The sequence below is a fragment of the Rhinolophus sinicus genome, linkage group LG15, assembly GCF_036562045.2.
Source record: "Rhinolophus sinicus isolate RSC01 linkage group LG15, ASM3656204v1, whole genome shotgun sequence".
NCBI classification, from domain to species: domain Eukaryota; kingdom Metazoa; phylum Chordata; class Mammalia; order Chiroptera; family Rhinolophidae; genus Rhinolophus; species Rhinolophus sinicus.
This window is the reverse complement of record NC_133764.1, coordinates 46,225,497-46,244,847: the sequence shown is the minus strand read 5'-3', so window position 1 is coordinate 46,244,847 and position 19,351 is coordinate 46,225,497. Positions and strand designations below refer to the sequence as shown.

At 32.0% G+C, this 19,351-nt stretch overlaps 1 protein-coding gene across 1 annotated transcript in view; it reads left to right on the top strand.

The window, feature by feature from the left end:
* Positions 1-16,207, top strand: part of FBXO47 (F-box protein 47) — a 35,365-nt gene extending 19,158 nt beyond the window's left edge. The window contains exons 2-11 of the mRNA XM_074320486.1: positions 353-562; positions 1,160-1,330; positions 3,996-4,072; positions 5,398-5,475; positions 7,574-7,682; positions 10,864-11,040; positions 11,991-12,137; positions 12,773-12,915; positions 15,178-15,337; positions 16,069-16,207. Coding sequence (XP_074176587.1) covers positions 379-562; positions 1,160-1,330; positions 3,996-4,072; positions 5,398-5,475; positions 7,574-7,682; positions 10,864-11,040; positions 11,991-12,137; positions 12,773-12,915; positions 15,178-15,337; positions 16,069-16,181 — 1,359 coding nt within the window. The 5' untranslated portion in view covers positions 353-378 and the 3' untranslated portion in view covers positions 16,182-16,207. The remainder of the gene's footprint in view (positions 1-352; positions 563-1,159; positions 1,331-3,995; positions 4,073-5,397; positions 5,476-7,573; positions 7,683-10,863; positions 11,041-11,990; positions 12,138-12,772; positions 12,916-15,177; positions 15,338-16,068) is intronic.
* Positions 16,208-19,351: the final 3,144 nt, after the last annotated feature.

Here is a 19,351-nt window from a genome sequence, read left to right as displayed (position 1 = left end):
TGTATTTAATTTGTTATATTTTTTCTTTTGTGTTAAATCTTTTACTTTTTAAAAATTTTGTGTATTTCTTTTCTTAGAATATATCTCATCCAAAAACATGTCTTTCTTTCTACTAAAACTCTTAATCTATCTAGAATATTTGCCTAAGAGGGAAAAGATTTTTAAATATTTCATATCATGCTGAGATGAATAATGGACTATACTGGTGGGAACTCCATATAAAAAGTTTTGTAAATATAGAGGGACAGCTATTGCCCATCAAAGTATCTACCTCTTCATTTAAAAAACTAAAGTTCTTCATCACTGTAATTTCTTTTCTTTTTTGTCTCTTGTACTTTGTTTTTCTAACCAGGATAAATTCACAAAATAAGAAAAAGGATGGCATCTAGAATAAATACCAATTTCACTTTGATTCCCAGTCAGAAATATAGACGTAGTAATCGTCGATCCAGCTATATTTCCAACAATACCGTTGACTCAGATTCTCAGCCTTTATCAACACTTGGAAACTTTAAAGCCTTGCCATTGGAAATATTCCAACTAATCATAAGATATTTGTCAGGTGAGGTTTGGGGACTATGAGAAGGACTATGAAAATAAACACTCGAATATTTTTGTTTTCCCCAAGAACTACTTTGTCATCGTAGGCCCTGCTAGAATTAATGGTGTTCACATTAAGTTTATTTTCTAAAGTTTCATCAAGTTTCAAGTGGTACAATGAGAAAGTACGAAACTCAAACTCTTTAAAGCGTGTTTCTAATCATCATGACATCGTAACTTGACTGATACATCCCAAAATATTTCTAATTCATTGAGCATTGGATTTAAAGATTTTTTTTTATCATTGGGGAAGGGGGACAGGACTTTACTGGGGAACAGTGTGTACTTCCAGGACTTTTTTCCAAGTCAAGTTGTTGTCCTTTCAATCCTAGTTGTGGAGGGTGCCGTTCAAGTTTTTTTGTTTAAAGATTTTTTTTTTTATTGGAGAAGATTGAGCATTGGAATTAAAACAATTTTAAGAATTCCCTCATTGCTATTATTTATTTTTATTATTATTTAGTATTATTAATGAGATAACTTAAATGCTAATACATTGTACTAATGGTGACATTCTTGTATTTAAGCCATTCATATATATGTATTCATGTTTTTTTGGTAGTGAAAGACATCAGCATGCTAAGCATGGCGTCCAAAACAATCAACCGACACATAATTAATTATATCTCAACCTCATCAGGAAGCAAAAGACTTTTACTACAGGACTTTCATAACCTTGAGCTGCCTGGCAGGAGACAAGACTCCGTTATACTGGAACACTACAGACTTATAGGTAATGTATGTAATAGAATTGTAACAAGTAAAGAACCACACTTAATTAAGGGGATTTTATTATACACAATTCTCTAAGGCCCATAGGAAATAGAATGTTTCCTAAAGTGGGCCTGTTTCTATGATGCTTTTACTCTTCAGTGTGAGGACTTTACCTTAAAATAGTCCCTTATGCTTATCTTTAAAGATGTGAGAATGAACTTTAATGTAAAGTGTCAGTCCTTGTGATTTCATGGGGATACAATGTTGCCAATGTGTATTATCTAGGTGGCTTACCAGTTTAGGAAATTGAGGTATTTTCTATGCTTTACCTCCGGTGGACCTAATGACTTTTATCTTTATACCTCTTTTCCCTTTCAACCATAATCTATTCCTTAAAACAGAAAAGAAATTTAAACACATTGTTGTGCAAGATCAATTATTCTTTTATCAGAAACAATGGTTTTCTTTTTTTAAGCGCTGTACACATTGAATAATAAATCATTATGCTATGATTAAATTAACCTTATCAAAGGAAATTTGTATAATCTTTCTTCCCTTGATTTGTGTTCATTTATGTCCTTTACCCCATTGCTTTATTTCATTCTCCCTAAGAGTGCTGAAATAAAATTCTAATTTTGACTTGATTAATGATACCAATTTATTATGAAATCACCTTATAATTAACCAAAGTATGGCAATAAAATCAAATATCAAAGTGATGTTGAGATTTAAATAAAAGCATAATAGTAAGTTAAGTGAATATTAGCTTTTAGCAGCCCAAGGATGCCTATCTTTAAGATAATAAAATAAGACTACATAGATGCATAAATATCTCAAAGTGTATTTGACAAGTATACTTAATAAGACTAAATAAAAGATACGTAATATGATTACAGTGTGATTGGCTTCAGTATTTATGATTAGGCTCTGTTAAAGCTTGTAACAGAATATGCAATTACTTTTTGCTATTTGTCATTGTGAATATCTTGTTTTCAAACATCCTTTGTTGCAGAGGAAGTGATACTTGGGTAAAAGAGCTTATTCTTTGGTTTTTATCTAAAAGAATATTTTCTCTCTGACCAAGGTTCAATTGCTTAAACAAACAAACAAAAGCATTAAGACAACTATATGGATAATTCAGTCAAAAAATACAAATGTGTACTAATCTTAATAGCTAACTTTTTAAAACAGTTTTATTCATGTAATCATTTCAAACTTCCATTTAATTTTGATGCAGCACCTGGCTTATGACTGATTCTTTAGGTCAATGTTTGATGTACTTACCATTTTTTCATGTTGCCATTCCTATCTGATCTGTTCTTGTTTTCAGACATTAAAGTAACATTTTCAGAATCCTGCACTCTGAAGATTATAAATTTTAATTTGCTTCTTCATACAAAACAGAGCAGATGGCCAGTGTGGAAAGAACATTACATCTGACTCTATTTTAGTATGAAGAAATTAAAGAAGTGGGTCTCTAAAGGGTATAGCAAAGCACCTGTGTTTAAAAAGTAAATAAGTCAGCCAGTATTTGTTTTTATGGTAAATTGCAACCCTTCAAAATAGGAGTTTTATATTAGAAAAGGCAACCAACATAAAATTATAGCTTACAATTCCCCAGCTATGATATGCCATGGATGCCAAAACATGAAAGGAAAAGAACTCAGCCTAAAAACCAAACACTGAAAATGTCTTTTTATGCCCCAAAATAGGGAGGGTTTATGTTTAAAACTCAATTCTGGTCATGTGTTAGCCAAACATAGCAATGTCTAAAAATAAATTAGATTCCCTTAGATTCTATAGAATCATATAAAGTAGTTATTATATTATGTTAAAAAGTAAATGCAGAGAAGATAAAATTGAAGAAAAGTCATGATATTCAGGTATATATTTTCATACCTGACTCATATATCTTATCTTTAGTTTGAGGACATTTGCCCTCATAGGAATGTTAACGATGTATTACCATTTTAGGAAAACAGACTACTTCAAGTTAGAGGAAACAAATCATACGCTTCCTGTCACTGTAGTTTAAGTTACATATCTCACTGGGAAATTGGAAGATTTGTTTTTTCTTTTTTAAATATCTGAACATAAAATTCTATACATTCTTAACATGCATGCTCCATAAAAGGATATCTTTGAAGGAAGAAATAGATATTTCATCCAAACTGGCTACTTTCTATGAGCAAAAGTGACTTCTAACTTTTTTTATTTAGAGAAAGGAATACAAAATCTCTTTTCCCATTCTTTCCATGTTTTGCATTAGCAATTCAAAACATTTTCCTTTGTGGACATGAAGTTAATTCCAAGAGATATTGGAATATGTTTTCTATGGAATAAAGACAACATAAAGTTTCCCTAGTGTATTTTGTCTTGTTATTGCATCTTTTTAAATCTAAATACGTTTCTATATCTGTCCTATAGTATCAACTTCATAATATTTTAAGGTTTTATGCCAGTGCTTCTTAGGTGGACATCAGAGTCACTTAGTAATCACCATATGTTATAAATGTTTTGCACTCTTCCTCCCAAACTTCCTCTTAACCACATCAGTTCACAGTCCACTATGATATACTATAATATACTTGACTTTCAGGAAATGTTATGCTGTGCTTTGTAGATATTCTTAAATTAATTGCATTGTTGTTGCCATTTTTTCATGTGTCTCTTTACTTTCTCAGGTTTACTATTTAAAAGATGTACATTGCTGCTACCTACAAAGGAAAGACTAAAGTACATTCACAAGATATTCGCAGAAGTAAGATCACACTTCTGAATTACTTCACAATCTTAATTTCCAGTAAAGATATTTTATTATTGTACTCATTTAAAATCTGTCTTTAATTAGTAGAACTTCATGAATTAGTACTAAAAAATTAATCAGTGATAATCTAATACTTTACCAAGTACTCAAAGATTATAAAATGTAGTAGTACAGTAGTCTTTCACTTATTATAAAATAATTTTTATATATAATTAAATATATCATTTAAGCTTATTAGGTTTATCAGAGTATAAAAGTATTTTAACCCACACAGGAATCCTGAGGATGTTTTAAAGTGGTGATTTAGATATTTTATTAAAATGAAATAATTTCTGAATGTCAAAATCTTACTGTTTAAATATACAAAAACATAAGAAAGTTATTTTAATATATAAAATAACAACACTTATGATAATTTATGTATCATGTACGTGTATCATGTATTTGGGCATAATCTCTAAGAAATTGAGCCTCACTATACAAACCCAAACATACACACAACACTCAGTTCTATTCTCAATAGTATGCAAACTATTTCTGATGCACTGGCTTTTTCACGTCAGTGTTTGCATTGTGTTCAGGTCTGTATTATTGCAGCACCTTCCCAGATGATCTTTCTGCCATCCAGTTCTTCAGTCCCCAAGACATTCTATACACTGAATCAAGGTTATTCTTCCTTACGCATCGCTTCCATCAAGTTAATTTTCTTGCTCAAAAATCTTTAAGTGGCTACTCAGTTTCAGCAAGAAAAGGTCCAAAGTCCATAGCTGGTATTTAAGGCTCTCCCTGACAATGCAACCTTACTTCCTATGACTTTGAGTCTAATTAAGCTGGTCATATATATCTTTCTTTCCAAGTAAACTTTAGTTCTTCTTACCTCAATACAATTTTGTCCTTACTGTTTCCTCACCAATCCTTTGCATTTGTTATATCTGAATCCTATTTTAAGACATTGCTTGTTTCATATCTTTCATAAGCTTTTTTGATCATTCCCAAATTTATCATTTCCCTGCTTTCATAGTGTCTGATATAATATTTTTTTCGGTCATTTTAGAATTTATACATATTCTAACCTGAATTACCAAATAATTTCATATGTGCATATCTTATGCTCCTAAATAAATTGTGAGCTCCTTGAAGGTAACCTTTGTTTTATATTTCTTTCGTAATCCCCACCTATATAACAATGCTAATCAGTTATTTAGTGTTTTAGTTATTTTCAGTTAATACTGACAATCATATATTTCCATTAAATTTGACTGTCAAATCATTGTACAGTTCCACTGCAAAGGAGGAATTAATCGTTTTTCTCTTTACAGGTTTCCTGTTTTAAATTCAATGGCTGTGCAGCTCCTATGCAATGTTTAGGATTATCATGTTATGGCATGTTTTTACAGGTACTTTTTTTTTAATGAAATAAAAGGAATGTTTTTGAACTGTTGACAAATAGAGCATGTAGTATAGTGTTCCATGGGTTAATAAAAGTAATAATCTAGAAGAAGAACAAAATAAAATTGTAAAAATTTGAGAACGTGTTAATCTAATAATGTTTGAAAATCTAATAAGATTTTCTTGGATTTCTCACCAGTAAGACATATTTAACATTTATTTGCTCTATACCAGTGTTCTCCAAGTTTCTAACCAATATTTTAAAGACTAGAAATAGTGTGGGGCAAGGTGTGTGTGTGTGTGTGTGTGTGTGTGTGTGTGTAATTAGTTTTTTGAATCTTGAGTTAGTTATGTAAGATGTGATTTTAGAAATCGACTGTATGAAGAAAATTCTAATTATAGGAGGTGATAAATGTAACCTTATTATGTAATCATTTTGATATGTGTGTGTATATATGTGTGTGTGTGTGTGTGTGTGTGTGTGTGTATATATAATTGCTATGTTGTATACCTTTAACTTCAACAATGTTATATGTCAATGATCTCTTAATAGAGCTGGAAAAAAAATCAACAGTATGCTTTTAAGAACATTTTTGACTAATCTTTTATTATAAACAAAGAAGATAACAATATTATAATTAAATGTTATTCAATAATAATATATTATAAATATATTACAGTGTTCTAAGCAGTTTACATGTACTAACTTATTTAAAACTTACAACAACCTTATAAGGTTTACAACAGTTTTACAACAATCTTGCTTATATCCCAGTCTGCCAGCCACCATCTGCACACCCACATTCTAGGGGCATAACCCCTCCTACTAGTCCTCTTCCAAGATAGATTTTTGCTGTTTTGTTTTTTTCCCGTTTCTTTGAGACTGGTAATATGAGCACATGTATTTATGTAAAATTCAAATGGTACAAAGTGAAAAGTCAGTCTCCCTCCCTAGCCTGTCCCTTGTCCACTGAGTTCCCTTCAACAGAATTTTCCAACGTAAGCAGTTTCTTCTGTGTCCTTCCAGAAATAAGATCAATTTTTGCACTACTGAAATCCAGGTCAACTATTTTAAGAAAAATTTATGTGATTAATCAACTCTTTCAAAATCGAATTTTAGTTGACCCTTGAACAATGTGAGGGTTTTCGACTGACCTGTGCACAGTCGAAAATGCACACGTAATACTTAATTCCCCTAAAATTTAAGTTGTCCCTTGATATCCGAACGGGATTGGTTCCAAGACCTCCCACGGATACCAAAATCCATGGATGTTCAAGTCCCCTGTATAAAACGGCGTAGATTGGGAGCATTTGAGGTCTTGCTTCCCAGCAATTTGTCATCAGTTTGGCTCAAATAAACTCCTATAAAAATTCTTAAAAAATAAAATGGCGTAGATCAATGAATACAGTCAGCCCTCCACATTCGCAGACATCCAACCTCCTATTGAAAACAGTACAGGTATTTGTTGAAAAATATCTGAGTATAAGTGGACCTGCGTAGTTTAAACCTGTGTCGTTCAAGGATCGATTATATAGTGATATATCATTTAAATTTCCTTTTCATATATGTTTAACTGTACATTCAAGTTTGTCCAAAGGTAAGTATTCAATTCTGTCCTAATAAAACTTTTTTTGCTTGTTCACATCCAAAGCTCATAAATAAATGCTCATAATTGTCACATTAAAATGAGATCATTATTTTTTCTAAGCAATATCATAAATGATAGCTAGAGGGGGTCAAAGGAGTTCTACTGTAGTCTGCAACTAAGCCATAATATGGTTGTGAGTCAGATGTCTTTAAAGCTGTGTTCTAGGGTTTGGGTCTTTGTTATTGTCCTCACACTGCAAGAGTTCAGGATTTAGTACCATTTAGAAGTTCTCTGAAAAGATGCTCCCTTTACAACTGAAAAGAAACTGGATTTGGAGCATTTCTAGATTTGGTTTATATAAAATTTCTTATTAATTTCAACAGTCCCATAGTGGATAAAAATTGTGCATCACCTCATTCATGTGCTACAACAGTTATGCTTATAAGGCAGCATTGACTTATGTTTTGATGTGAGGATCTGAATATCTGCAATGTTTCCTTTATTTTCTTATCTTCAGACCTTAACAGCAGGTTGGGATGAACTTGAGTGCCATCGTGTTTATAACTTCTTGTGTGAAATGACTAATCTCTCCCGCAAGATGCAGACCATTGTCTTCAGCAAACCAGGTAAAGAACTATTAATACAATTCAGAAACAACATACAGAGATTAAGACAGAAAAATAGCAGAGTTCTAAGGTATATTTAAAAATAAATTGTGGCATCTGTTTATAGTAAAAGGACAAAGAAATGTAAGGGAATGATAAACACTGAATTAGATAGTGAGACACAAGTGGTTTGTGTTAAAGAAAGAGAAGTACTCAGAGAGCTTCAACTCTATTAATATTTTATTCCTTAAGCTGGGTGGAGGATACAAAGGTGTTCATTATAGTATTCTTTAAACCTTTGTATATACCTTAAATATTTCATATTTTTAAAATTATAGACTCCTATAACCCAGCAATTTCACTCTGAGAAACTCCCACAGTATGCACAAGGAGACGTGTAAGAGTGAGTATTGAAGCATGTAACCATGAAAAGCTGCAAACACCTAAATGCTTATTGTCAGGAAAATGGATAAATGAATTGTGGCATATTCATACAATCAAAACCATTAGTAGTTAAAACGAATGAACTAGAGCCATGTGTATTTAATATAGATAAATCTCAAAATATAACGTGAGAAAAAAGGTTACCATATGATACGTTCAATATGGAATCATTTATATACATAGGAAAAACATGAAAAATAATTCTATATATTCTTTATGGTTACACGTATATATTAAAAAGTATAAGAATATAGTTGGGAGATGTGAGAGTTAATTTTGTATGTCAAGTTGAGTAGGCCATAGTACCCGGATAGTTGGTCAAACATTATTCTAGATGTTTCTCTGAAGTTAGTTTTTAGATGAGATTAACATTTAAATCAGTAGACTTTGAGTAAAGCAGATCACCCTTTGTAATGTGGGTGGGCCACATCCAATCCAAACTATATTGGTAATGTTTTTATTTATTTTTAAAAATCTGAAGCAAATGTAGCAAAAAGTAAAGTTTTGACAAAGCTATGTCAAATAATATATTTAAAACTATTGAGTTATATACTTTAAGTGAGTAAAGTTGATACACAGTATTTGTTATAGTATCTCTGCTTTTCTGTCAGCTTGAATTATTTCATTGTAAAACAAATTATGGATTAAAAAGGCAGACTTGGAAGCCCAGTGAAATAATAACAAAATTAATTTATCATATTCCTCCCTTGATCAGAAACTTTATTAGTTCCCTGATATTTTCAAAATAAAGTCCCAACTAGCCTGGCTTTCACAATCTAATCCTAACGTACTTTTTCAAACTTATTGCCCATTACTCTTTATATCAGTTTGATGCAGAGTAGGCATAGTGCTCTACTCACTGTGTCTCAGACACCTCTTAAACATTTCTACCTCATACCTTTTATTCATTCTCTTTTCTTCCTGGAATACCATCTCTCCTTCTCATCCTTTAGGACCCAATTTGCCTGACCTACTCTGTAAAACCTTTCTTGATTTCCCCAGGCCTGCAGTAATGTCTTTTAAACGTCTGTGTTACTTGGCTTAACATAATCAGGGAATGCTTATTTACATATGGCCTTAGATCACTGGTAGACTTTCTACTTACACTGTCTTTTCTATAAATAAGTAGAACATAAATGCTATAGAAATGTAAAATGGTGCCGCCACTATGGAAAAGTTTGACCATGCCTCGAAAAGTTAAAACAGAATTATGTGGCCCAGCAGTTCCGCTCCTAGGTATTATATATACCGAAGGGAATTTATAGCAGGGACTTGGACACATTTTTGTATGCCAGTGTTCATTGTAGCATCATTTGCAATAGCTAAAATGTGAAAACAACTATATGTTCATCAACAGATGAATGGATAAACAAAATGTGGTATAAATATATAGTAGAATATTATTCAGCCATAAAAAGGAGTGAAGTTTTGATACATGCTACAACATGAATGAACTTTGAAAATATTATGCTAAGTGAAATAAGTCAGATACGAAAAAACAAATATTGTATGATTCCACTTACATGAGGTACCTAGAACAAGCAGGCAAAGTCCTAAAAACAGAAAGTAGTTAGAGGTTACCAGGAAGTAAGGGAAGGGGAACATTATTGCTTAATTATTACAGAGTTTCTGTTTGAGGTGATGAAAAGTTTTAGAAATAGACAGTGGTGATGGTTGAACAACATTGTGAATATAATTGATGCCACTGAATTGTACACTAAAAATTATTAAAATAGCAAGTTTTATGTTATATATTTTACCACAATTTTAAAAAATTAGTAATGTAATATATTAAAAACTACTGAGTTATACACTTTAAGTAAGTAAATTGTATGGTATTTAAATTATTCATATTTCAATAAAGCTGTTTAAAAAAAACATGAAATACCACTTCTTATCTACTACGATGGCCAGAATCATAAAGTCAGATAACAAGTGTTGATGAGAATGTGGAGAAATTAGAACGCTCATACATTGTTGTATGGTTCAGCCACTTTGGAAAACAATTTGGCAAGTTCCTCAAATGACTAAATATAGAGTTACCATATGACCCAGCAACTCTACTCTTAGATATATCCCCAAGAGAAATGAAAACATGTCCACACAGAAACTTGTACATGAGTGTTAATAGCAGCATTATTCAGAATGGACCCAAAAGGTGGAAATAATCCACAAGTCCATCAATGGGCAAATGTATAAACAAAATGTGGTATATCTACAATGGAATATTATTTAGCCATAAAAGTTAATGAAGTACTGATACATGCCATAACATGGATGAACCTTGAAAATGTTATGCTAAAGAAAGAAGCCAGTCACAAAAGACCATGTACTATATGATTTCATTCATATGAAAGTCCAAAATAGGGAAATCTATAGAGACAGAAAGTAGATTATTGGTTGCTTGGGGCTGGGGGTGGTAAAGTATGGAGGCATAGGGAAGTGATAGCTATAAGAGCAGGATTTCTTTTTGAGGTGATCAAAATGTTCTAAAATTGACTTGGTGTTGGCTGCACATGTCTGTGAATATACTAAAAGCCATTGAACTGTATGCTTTAAATGGGTAAATTGTATGGTATGTAAATTATATCTCAATAAAGCTGTTAAAAAAAAGCCCCTTGATAATCTACAATTTTTAGAAGAAAATGAAGTAACACTTTCAGTATAAAGCATGTTAATGATGTATATCTTCGACCTATCAATTATTCACATCAACCTTTCTAGGAAAAAATGATTTACAAGTCTTTTGTCTTCATAGGAAGTGCCCGAAAACTGGAGTTAAGGACCAGACTGTTCTGCAGGAATGTCCTGCTTGATCACTGGACACATCGAAGTGATTCTGTTTTTTGGTTGACACGTATATTAAAACCATGGCCAATGGTGAATCAGGCAAGATTACTGTATATCATCTTTGGACCAATATCTCCTCAAGATGGTGAGCATCTATTTTTTAGCAACATATGTTACAAAACTGGTTACTTTTATTTTTGGAAAGCATATCTTTTTGTACCAGCTCAGTTTCATCATTCCTAATGACTAAACTAGTTCATGATTTCATAGATTTATAGTTACATTAACTTGTGCATAACTTAAGCTTCAAGACAGAAATTGTTATCCTGCATGCCATTTTCACATATATTCCTATCATCTCTGATTTACCTAAAATAGCTGCTTTTTAAACATTATCTTAACTCAAGAATATGTTTGCTGCTGGAGGGGACAAATAGTGCCAGTGAATCAAAGTAGTAGTTGGAATTTATGTTTTACTTAATTTTGGGTGCATAAGATGATTTTTTGCAATTTTTTGCCTTTCTAATTAAGTTTAGGTTGATGTTAAAATTAGTATTTCTTTAGTTCACATTGCCTTATGTCAGGAGGTAATCAGTTTAAGTATGTCGAATAGCAGCAAGAAGCCAATCTGGGATTAAATTTTTTTGTATGTGTAATTCACAAAGAAAATTGGTCACAGGTCAATAATCAAAAATTGCCTGAATTGCTCTGTTTTGATATAAATGTTTGGAAGATTCTCAAGTATAGCATGTTCTCTCTTTCAGATTTTATTTTATATTAGTAAGATTACATTAATTGTTTATTCCAATGTCTGTTACAGGAGTAGTATTATCTTTGAACTAGAAGCCCTGTTCTGCTTGGTGGAACTACCTTTTCTTTACTTCATTTAGCTGTTGTTGCTGGGCTTCATCACATCAGTCAGAGACATTCAAATTGATACTCTTCACAGAATTGATCTTTCGTTATGAAAATAACATATATAAGTAATGAATTCCATTATGCAATCTAATTTCCTTTTTAAACAATCCATGAAGTCTTTTATCACAAATCCATCTATTGTGTCATAACCTAATTTTTGTTTCAATTGTCATTCAGGACAGGTGATTTGGCAGAAAATGATAGAAGAACCTACAGATGAATCCAGCCTGAGAGGTTTGGCTGATGCCATTAGATTACTATATGACACAGGCACCAAAGAGTGGACAGCAGATGATGTTATCAGTCTTGTAGATGAACTATCAGGTAAAAATATATATTTACCATACAGTGTAACAGAAATTTATTATTAGAATACAGTTACAAAATAAGGGTAATTCTACTGGCTTACCTCTTGGAAATCATTAAATGCTCTAAAATATTTAAAGAATGCATATAGTCAACTACTTTGCTTCAATTGTGAATTTTGTAAATATATATTTATTACCATTATTATTAGAAAGCTGCATAATTTAGCTCAATTATTCCTATTTTGCAAGTTCTTAGAAACACCCTCCTAGTTGTGTAAAGAAGAAAGCCTCTCCTGTTGGTATAGCAGAGGTAAAAGAATTTTTTCCAGTCATGCATAATCCTTTAGATTCAAAAGTTTACAAAATTTCTTTCTTTTCACAAGATTAGACCAACTTGCCTGTTGATCTATGTGTAGGAAAAATGCTTTGACTATATTACTGGTACATTTGTAAGAGCTGCCACAACATGGCAATAATCTCTGTCTACAGTTAAATGCTGTAATTGAAAAACTAAAGCATTCTTTTCTGAATTTTTCCCTTGGCACTACTTGTATTTTCAATAAAGTGATATAATATTGCGTATAATTAATGATGTTTACTATAGCTATTGTGTAATTTCTCATTAAATAACTGTTCTTACTCTAATAAAAGTGGTTCCCCGTGAGTGGCTTCTAGAGAATAATGCACGTCTCCTAATCCTAAGTGGGAACAACATCTGTTTCACTTTCATGGCTAGTAAAGCTGTGAATGGACGGGCTGCTGAACTGGCAAGGCTAATAGTCTTTTTGGCTTTGGTAAGTAAAAAATCAGTTTTTCTCTAGCAAGTTGTTTAACATTATATTGACCTTCCAGGGAGCTGCCCTGAAGGAACTGAAATATGTACAAAACATTTTGAAAGAATAATTATTTAAGTATATATTTTATATATACTTGTAAAATTTAAAAATGTTTATGATAAACATAAATATTTGGAATTATTCCCTATATTAACCTCTCCCCACTTCATGTCTTGATTATCATCATAGAGCTCTGCCAAGTTATAGTCTTGTTTTTAAAATTCCATTAAAAAAATGGAGTACCCCGTTTGATTTGCTTCAGAATAGTCAATGGGCAGCAAGGAGAGGATGTGGAAGTGAAAGGTGATAGAGGTAAAACAAGATTGGCAATTGTTGAAACTGGAAAATGAGTACTGAGAGTCCATTACACTATTTTTTCTACTTTTGTATAAAGTGTTTTTCAAAATAAAACATTTAAAATATATTTAATACTCATTCATTTAACACAAATTGAGTTTTTACTATGTGCCATACATTGTGTTAGAGTCTAGGACTATGGAAGTTAATAGAACAAATCTCTGACCAAAAGCTGCTTTTGAGTCTTTAAGAGATATCAAGGTATATATAAATAAATTCAGAGAAATAAGTGCAAGAATATATATGCAAAAAGGTACAAACAGAGGTAGCAGAGAGGAGCTAATACTGGGTGAGTATAGAGCACAGAGAGGGCCTCCCCAATTCAGGTAAAAGTAGGTTTTTAAAAATGAATAAAAGTTCACCAGGCAGATAGAGGGGGTAAATTGAATAATTTGCCTGCATGTTCTTGCACGTGTTACATAGAAATCTCATTTATTCGGCTACCATCACAGATGTCAGCTCAAACAGGCTTCAAAAGCAATGGAATACTCTTCCAGTTGGGTGTTGTGAGGAGTAATTGAATATAATCCATTTTCTATTAAATGGAGACAGGATCTTTACCAACTCAGTTCCTTAAAACATGAATGAAACCTCTGTGCTCTTTTTAAAATGTGAAAAAAGCTACTAAATTAACTGTATTCACAATGTAAATATTTATTTTAATAATTAAGGAAAGTTCCTCCAAAAAAGAGACAGAAATGGAACTGCATGGCTATATTCACAGGACTGTAAGCAGCTCAGTATTATCTCAGAAGGGAAAAATGTGCAGAAGAGGAGGAGGATGTGGGAGGTTAGATGGAAACGGAGAGGCCGGGTAATGAAGGGCCTTGTAGACCCCGTGGAGGTTGAACATGTCCTCTAATAGGGTGCTGCTAAAAAGTTTTAGGAAGAGATCAGTTTTAAGTTTTTGAAAGGTCACTTTGGCAGCACTATAGCAAACAGAATGGAAAGGAAGTCACTAGGGGTGGAGAAGCCTTCTCTAGAAAGCCTTTTCTGATGAACATCTCAACTCTGATCATTAATTTTCCCTAAATTGCCTTAGACTTGTCTTCTCTTTATCTTCATTTATTAATAGTGTTCTTAAGCTATTTTATGTGTGCAGTAAGTCATCTCCCAAATAGCTTGTAAATTCTTTGAAATCCAGGACTATGTCACTTACTTCTTTCATAGTGCTTCGTACCATGCCTTACACGTAAGTAGTCAATAAGTCTTTCCTGTCAGATTAACATTATTTAGTTACACTAGTTTATTTCCAAGATGTATATCATTTGGCTATGTGAGTTAAATTGGCCAGAGTGTTAGTAAATAAAACTTTTTCTTTTCAGTATTAACCATTACATGTAGTCTTTAAATGTTTCTCTTTTAAATAATAGAGAGATAAATATTCCCTACAACTCTCAAAATGGAAAGTTGGTAATACTATAGTTTTCTTGTCTATCGAAATTTCCTGTTTGTCACCCTGATTGGACCCCTTGAATATAGAAACTCTGTCTTTATGGCTTACCATTGTATTTCCAGTTCTTAGCCTGTGCTCAATAAATATCTGTTGAATGAGTGAATGAGCAGACATCTTATTTTCATGTTTAATAATTGTTTCCAATATTTGTTCTTACATTAATAAATAATATTCTATGATAATCTTGAACCATACTTTTATCTATATTATACATTTTCCACTAAAATTGTACCATCTGAAAGCAAAGGAGTATCAGATATAGGAGCATTTCCCATTTAGAGACTCAATATAATGTCATGTGTAATAAATTATGTAAAATCATAAACCATCATAGTTAATACCATTTTCAAAGTCTATAGCTTTCTTCACATGAAGATTTACCATAATGCTCTATATGTCTATATCAGGTGTGTGAGAAAGAACTATACTGCATGGATTGGGCAGTTAAAATGATGCACAAAGTCTGTAAAGTCTTTAGTACTTCAGTGGAAAGAAGTAACTTTCTGCAGAATGTTGCAAATGCATTTGCATGTGTTATAATGGAAATGCTACAGTCAGTTATGTCTGGTGAGTATGCATGTAGATGGTGCACAGGTGAGAGTAAAATGCATTCTAGTTTCCACTTAAGACAGATAATTCTGTGTAGACTTTTATTTCTAAACTAAGAATAGAAGTAGACATTTTTTGTTTATTTTTCCATGAGATATATTTAGTTCCTGATTTTTTCACTGTTTAAATCTGATATTGGTTTTAATGGGAAACAAAATGGAAGAGTCTGCTGTGAAAGGAACCAATTACAATTTTGCATGGCAAAAAATTTTAACTTACTCTCTTATCAACTATCATATTCATCATAATAATACAATGAATATATTTGTATAGTCTCAATAATTGTATAATATTGTATAACATTTGTATAGTTTCATAATATATTTGTATAGTCTCAATATATATTATTTTACAGTTTTATTAGGTAGTCAACATGATAATTAACCCTATTTTACAGATGAGAAAACTAAGGCTTAGAAAAATTACCTGACTTGGCCTACCTAAGTCATAAAATTAGAAGCAATAAAACATGGACCAATATCCTTTTCTTCTGACTTTTAATTCAGTGCTCTTACAGAATTTCATGATTTCAATGGTCAACATCTGACTTAGTAAAGATTACTAATTAGTCTTCTGTTACATATTATTAGGAAAAATTAGGACATCTTATGTTTTAAATAAATTATATGTTTAAAAACTTAACTGTCATTTTCTTTTCCCTACTATCCATTCCTGTGTGTGGCATATAGGAGACCGTGATGAAGAGGAGAGAAACTTTTTGAATTTATTCCATCTGGTGCATGCTCAGGCTAACTTCCATAAAGAGGTCCTGTATTTAACCATGAATACTCTCTCTACTTAAATACTCAGAAAGTCTTGCATTTAGAGAATACCTCACTAAACTAACAATTACAAGAGTGCTACTTTTCCTCAAAGAATGGCATCCATGGAACTTTTTATCACCTAACTAATTCAAAAGCTACATAGAATTTTAGAAGTAGCTGCTTAAACCATTATTAATATAAAAATTACAGGCAAATCCAAGTATGTATTGAGATTTCTCTGGAAAATAAGCTGTGCCTGTCCTGATTTTGGTAAACCTAACACCAAACTAAACAGAACATTAGTATCCAAGAATCTGGGATCAGCCAACCTGTATGTGTGGATCTTCGAAGCAAGAGAAATTTTTGGTTTATGGTTAGAGCAGACCCAAATTCATTAAATAGTATGTATCTGTTCACCTTGCTTAGGTTTTGTAGGCATAGCCCAGAATGTTTTGTGAAGGTTTACAATATGATGTTTTGGAATGTGCAGATATAAATCACATTTTTTTTACCACTTTCTCAGCTTATGATTACAAAGAACATTATATTTTGTTCACATTTTGTGTGAACAGATCAAAAACCAAAGGAAGTGTGTGTGTGTGTGTACAGACGTCTATATATATATACACACATATATACACGTTTCCTTCTTTAAGACAAATCATACAAAAAGTCTATAAATAGAGGAAGTTATATATTGTTTTAATACAAATTATCTTTTATTCTTTTCTGGGGATTACAGTAAAATGTTGCAAATAAGGGAAAATATAAAATGAAAGAAAAATAGCTATTCTGCTGCCTAAACCATCTTCACAAATAATTTGCACTTCTTCCTAAAGCTTTTCTCCATCTTAAAGAGTGGGACTTGAAGAAAACTGGAAGCGTGATGGTTAGAGCAGCCCATGAGTGGGGGTTTTCTTCACTCAAGTAAATGGATTCCAAGAAGCTCCAGGACTATTTCAGTCTGACTAACATTCGTCATCACCACTTTTGTTATTTAAGTAGAAAATAATGGTGCCTAATGGGGCTGAAATAATGCTGGAGCCCTCCTGGATCTCTCATTTTCTGCAAATTGGGTTTGATCATTTTACTTCTGAAGACACACCCCTCTCCACTGGACTTCTCAGAGGCTGACTTTCTTTTCCAAAGCCCTTGACTTAACTTACCTCTTCAGCTAATGAAGGGAAGAAACACTAGATATAGAAATTACCTGCAGAAGTATAAATTGTGGGAAATTCTCAAGTACTTGGCAAGAGGGGTTCAGAAAGAGATTTAATAGGATTGAGGAAGAGTGAAAATTGTGGCGAAAATATAAATTGTGATAACAAGATTTTACTATATTTCAATAGCAAAAATACTTAACTTTCATTTATGGAGGGTCAGAAATTAACTGCCTTTCTTTGATAGATTGTCCAACTATAATTCCATTGGTGGCAGAAATTATTTCTCCAGAGTTTAGCATTTGAATATTTATGCAAAAACAGAGCCCTTGCTTTTATTCTGGTTTCATTTTCTTCTTCTCAATTAAGAATTCACCCACAAGTAAATTATGAAGATTAAACGTTGTCAGATACCACAGTACAAAATAACACCTTAATTAGCTTTTTCTTTTCTCTCTCACTCTTTTTCTCATACATGCTTTGGAAAGCCTATTATATATTATTTATCAAAATACTGGTGATTCCAAGTTCAGAATATATTCCATTAGATTATTGGGAGGGGGAATGAAGGAAAAAAGTAAAAATTTTAATACAAATAGTGAATATTTTTAATAGTTTTCTAGGTAGATGATAGATATTAAGTTTCATTCTCTTAGAGAAGCAATTTGGCATTGTGAAGTTTTCTTAAATTTCTTAAATTATCCAAGTCTCTACAGCAGTTATTTTCAGCAAGTTTACAAAAGAAGCATGGTTTAATTTAAAACATTTTGACCTGGATTTTGAATCTCATCACACACTTGACTGACATGACTGCTGCTGTAAATTTTTTAAAACAATATTATTGCATTATTCTCAATATTTGTGAGATTATTATCTCATCCTCCCCAGAAATTTAGAACATAAAAAATCTGATTCATTCTTTGGTGCAGTAGATAAATGATATCATCTTGCTACCAATAAAAAATAAACTAATAAATTCTTCATTCAATTATTAATAAATAAAAATAACATTTGAGACCAAATTTGCAATTTCCTCAAATCAGCAGTCTAGTTTTTTTTGCTGAATACATTTGTCATTAGGAATAAAGTGTGATATCAGATTTTAAAGTGGGAGATTAATTTGCAAAAGCATATATTATTAGCATTAGTATTGATGTTTAAGTGATGGTACCGTGTTTCCCTGAAAATAAGACCTAGCAGGACAGTCAGCTCTAATGAGTCTTTTGGAGCAAAAATTAATATAAGACCCGGTCTTATTTTACTATAATATAAGACCAGGTCTTTATAATATAATATAATAATATATAGTATAATACAATATCGGGTCTTATATTAATTTTTGCTCCAAAAGATGCATTAGAGCTGATTGTTTGGCTAGGTCTTATTTTCGGGGAAACACGGTATATGCAGTCATATTGCCATAAAAAAGGGAAGATTTGCAAAATGAATAGCCTGAAAACACTAGGAGACTGTCCACTTCTAACTCTAGAATAGTCATAATAACATAATGATGTAAACCACTAGCAGGTCAGATAATTAATCCTGTACTTTTTCTAAATTAGAAGATTGACCTGGGCTTCTTGCTTTTTTTTTCCTTTTGATAGTGATTTCCTCAGTTTCCTTTGACTTTGATTTGTAGGATTATTTTCACTTCCACTAGAAGGCAAGCTCAAAAAAGCTCAACACAACATTACATTTATATTTATTATTGTTTCTAAATACAGACACAATACCGTAATAACACTAATAACAAACTAATGATGTTACTTTTCTTAGAAACTAAAGTTTATATCTTGTGATAAATAGTCTGTACTTTATGAAACCGTAAAACATCTAGTCTTAACACTTTTTTGGATAACTTCTGCTCATGACCTTCTGATTCCCCAGCTTTATCATTTTCACAATGCAGGCAGTAAATTACTCAAGAAGACTTTCAAGCCTTCAAGAGTGTCAAGGCTGCTCTCCATAGTATGAACAATTGGCACCTTATTTCACACTGTTTCCATCCTCTGATGACTTATGTACTTCGTTCATGCTTCCATTTCTTA